This window comes from Hylobates moloch, unplaced genomic scaffold (assembly GCF_009828535.3).
Source record: "Hylobates moloch isolate HMO894 unplaced genomic scaffold, HMol_V3 SCAFFOLD_2, whole genome shotgun sequence".
NCBI classification, from domain to species: Eukaryota; Metazoa; Chordata; class Mammalia; order Primates; family Hylobatidae; genus Hylobates; species Hylobates moloch.
In genome coordinates this window covers 100,649,053-100,652,154 of record NW_026652277.1, presented here as the reverse complement: position 1 = coordinate 100,652,154, position 3,102 = coordinate 100,649,053, and the positions used below count along the sequence as shown (strand labels likewise).

Here is a 3,102-nt window from a genome sequence, read left to right as displayed (position 1 = left end):
TCATAAGTTTTAAATTGCACACTATTCTGAGTAGTGTGAAGAAATCTCAAGCCATCCCGTTCCACTCTCACCTGACTGAGACATGAATTATCCCATTGTCCACCATCTCCACACTGTATACCCTCCCTGTCTGTTAGTCACTTAGTAGCTGTCTTGGTTATCAGATCATTTGTAAGGTACCTCAGAGCTTGTGTTTAATATGTACCCCTTATTTTACTTCATAATGGCCTCAAAGTGCAAGAGTAATGATGCTTTTATATTGTTATAACTGTTCTATTTTATTATTAGTCATTGTTTTTAGTCTCTTGTTGTGCCTAATTTATAAATTAAATTTTATCATAGGTATGTATGTACAGGAAAATATATAGTATATATAGGGTTCTGTACTATCTGTGGTTCTGTGGTTTCAGGCACCCACTGGGGATCTTGGAACGTAGCCGCCACAGATAATGGGAGACTAAACATAATGTTAACAAAGAAATGGTAACACCTCCAGTACAGGGAAAAAATATCTATTTAAGTGACTCATTCAAGACACTTGCCCAGAAGGCACTAATATACAATTTGTAGACTTTAAAAATACAGTATGGGCAGGCGACGCGCCGAGGGACTAGGCAGAGGGACTAGGCCCGCTCAGTGTCGGCTGCCGCCATGGGAGTGCACGTGGAAACCATCTCCCCAGGAGACCGGCACACCTTCCCGAAGCGCAGCCAGACCTGCGTGGTGCACTACATCGGGATGCTTGAAGATGGAAAGAAATTTGATTCCTCCCGGGACAGAAACAAGCCCTTTAAGTTTATGCTGGGCAAGCAGGAGGTGATCCGAGGCTGGGAAGAAGGGGTTGCCCAGATGAGTGTGGGTCAGAGAGCCAAACTGACTGTATCTCCAGATTATGCTTATGGTGCCACTGGGCACCCAGGCATCATCCCACCACATGCCACTCTCGTCTTCGATGTGGAGCTTCTAAAACTGGAATGACAGGAATGGCCTCCTCCCTTAGCTCCCTGTTCTTGGATCTGCCATGGAGGGATCTGGTGCCTCCAGACGTGTGCACATGAATCCATATGGAGCTTTTCCTGATGTTCCACTCCAGTTTGTATAGACATCTTCCCTGACTGAATGTGTTCTGTCACTCAGATTTGCTTCCCACACCTCCGTTTCCTCTTCCCCTTTCTCCTGGTGTGTGTGTTTACCTAAACTATATGCCATAAACCTCAAGTTATTCATTTTATTTTGTTTTCATTTTTGGGTGAAGATTCAGTTTCAGTCTTTTGGATATAGGTTTCCAATTAAGTACACGGTCAAGTATTAACAGCACAAGTGATAGGTTAACGTTAGAATAGGAACTGGTGTTGGGGGGGTTGCAAGAATATTTTATTTTAATTTTTTGGATGAAATTTTTATCTATTATATATTAAACATTCTTGCTGCTGCGCTGCAAAGCCATAGCAGATTTGAGGTGCTGTTGAGGACTGAATTATTCTCCAAGTTGAGAGATGTCCTTGGGTTAAATTAAAAGCCCTACCTAAAACTGAGGTGGGGATGGGGAGAGGCTTTGCCTCCAGCATTCCCACCCCACCCTCCCCTTAAACCCTCTGCCTTTGAAAGCAGATCATGTTCACTATGATGCTGGACACTACAGGTATCTGTCCCTGGGCCAGCAGGGACCTCTGAAGCCTTCTTTGTGGCCTGACATATTTTTTTTTTCATCCTGTGGTTTTTCTAATGGACTTTCAGGAATTTTGTAATCTCATAACTTTCCAAGCTCCACCACTTCCTAAATCTTAAGAACTTTAATTGACAGTTTCAACTGAAGGTGCTGTTTGTAGACTTAACACCCAGTGAACGCCCAGCCATCATGACAAATCCTTGAATGTTCTCTTAAGAAAATGATGCAGGTCATCGCAGCTTCAGCATCTCCTGGTTTTTGATGCTTGGCTCCCTCTGCTGATCTCAGAGTTTCCTGGCTTTTCCTCCCTTGGCCCCTTCTCACCCCTCTGCTGTCCTGTGTAGTGATTTGGTGAGAGAAATCATTGCTGCCCCCTTCCCCCAGCACCATATATGAGTCTCAAGTTTTATTATTGCAATAAAAGTGCTTTATGCTGGCTTTTCTCAAAACATGAATAAATAAATAAATAAAATAAAAATACAGTATGCACCTGTTCACCAAAAATCTATGGAAATAAAAAAATTAAATAACTGAATATAAATAAAAATATGGTATGGAACCAGCCTAATTACTCATAGAACTGCTGTTTATGGTTTCTTTTGAATAAACATAAAAATTGAGACTCCCATCTTAAAACTTGAGAAAGTTACTTTTGTCTTATCCAGGTTCCTTTCTCAGGAAACCACTCGTCAGGCCTCCCAGACAGTATCAAGGAATGGAAACTTACCAGATCACCACATCTGGACAATAAGATGAAAGACTCCTCACCTGTCATGATTACCTAAGTGACCACCTGGTTCCTGTTGACCAACTCCTCTTCTTTACTCCTCCCTAATTCCTGTTTTCCCACACATAGTTACATTTCTTCCCTGCTGTACAAACCCTTAGTTTTAGTTGGTTGAGGTAACTAATTTAAGGCTGATCTCCCATTCTCCTCAGCTGTAGCACCCAAATAAAGCCTTCTTCCCTGGAAATTCTCATTGTCTCAGTGATTGGCTTTCAGGGTGGTGAGCTGCAGGACCTAGACCAAAACCCTGGCATTTTTATAACAGTATGAATTTTCAGTTGTACAATTCTTATAATGAAGAGTGGTAATGTAACTTACAGGTGACTTGGATTAAAACTATTGACCAGACTTTTTAGTTTCAATTACTTAACACTCTAAATCATAGTATATTTAAATGTAAATTAAATGCTTACAGCTAAAAATGCATCTTAATTCATATTATAGTAGCTCCAAGTTATGCTTTATTGATCTCCATCCTTTAGTATTTGTATGCAACTATAAGATAAATTTTAAAATTGTGAAATAATTCAGGGCAAATGGGACAGACTGTTTGTTGCTGCCCCCCAAAAAATCTATTCTTCTCTTTTTTCTTTTCTTTCTTTTTTTTTGAGATGGAGTTTCACTCTTATTGCCCAGGCTGGAGTGC

At 40.8% G+C, this 3,102-nt stretch overlaps 1 protein-coding gene across 2 annotated transcripts; it reads left to right on the top strand.

Moving 5' to 3' along the window:
- The first annotated feature begins 633 nt into the window (after positions 1 to 633).
- On the top strand, positions 634 to 1,108 carry FKBP1C (FKBP prolyl isomerase family member 1C). 2 transcript variants are annotated; one of them, XM_032164846.2, is made up of 2 exons: positions 652 to 733; positions 847 to 1,108. In XM_032164846.2, the coding sequence occupies exons 1-2, from the start codon at positions 652 to 654 to the stop codon at positions 1,056 to 1,058; spliced, it is 294 nt and encodes a 97-aa protein (XP_032020737.1). In that variant the 3' UTR covers positions 1,059 to 1,108. The 2 variants fall into 2 exon arrangements, with proteins under 2 accessions (XP_032020747.1, XP_032020737.1); XM_032164856.2 differs by having other exon boundaries at positions 634 to 1,108.
- Positions 1,109 to 3,102: the final 1,994 nt, after the last annotated feature.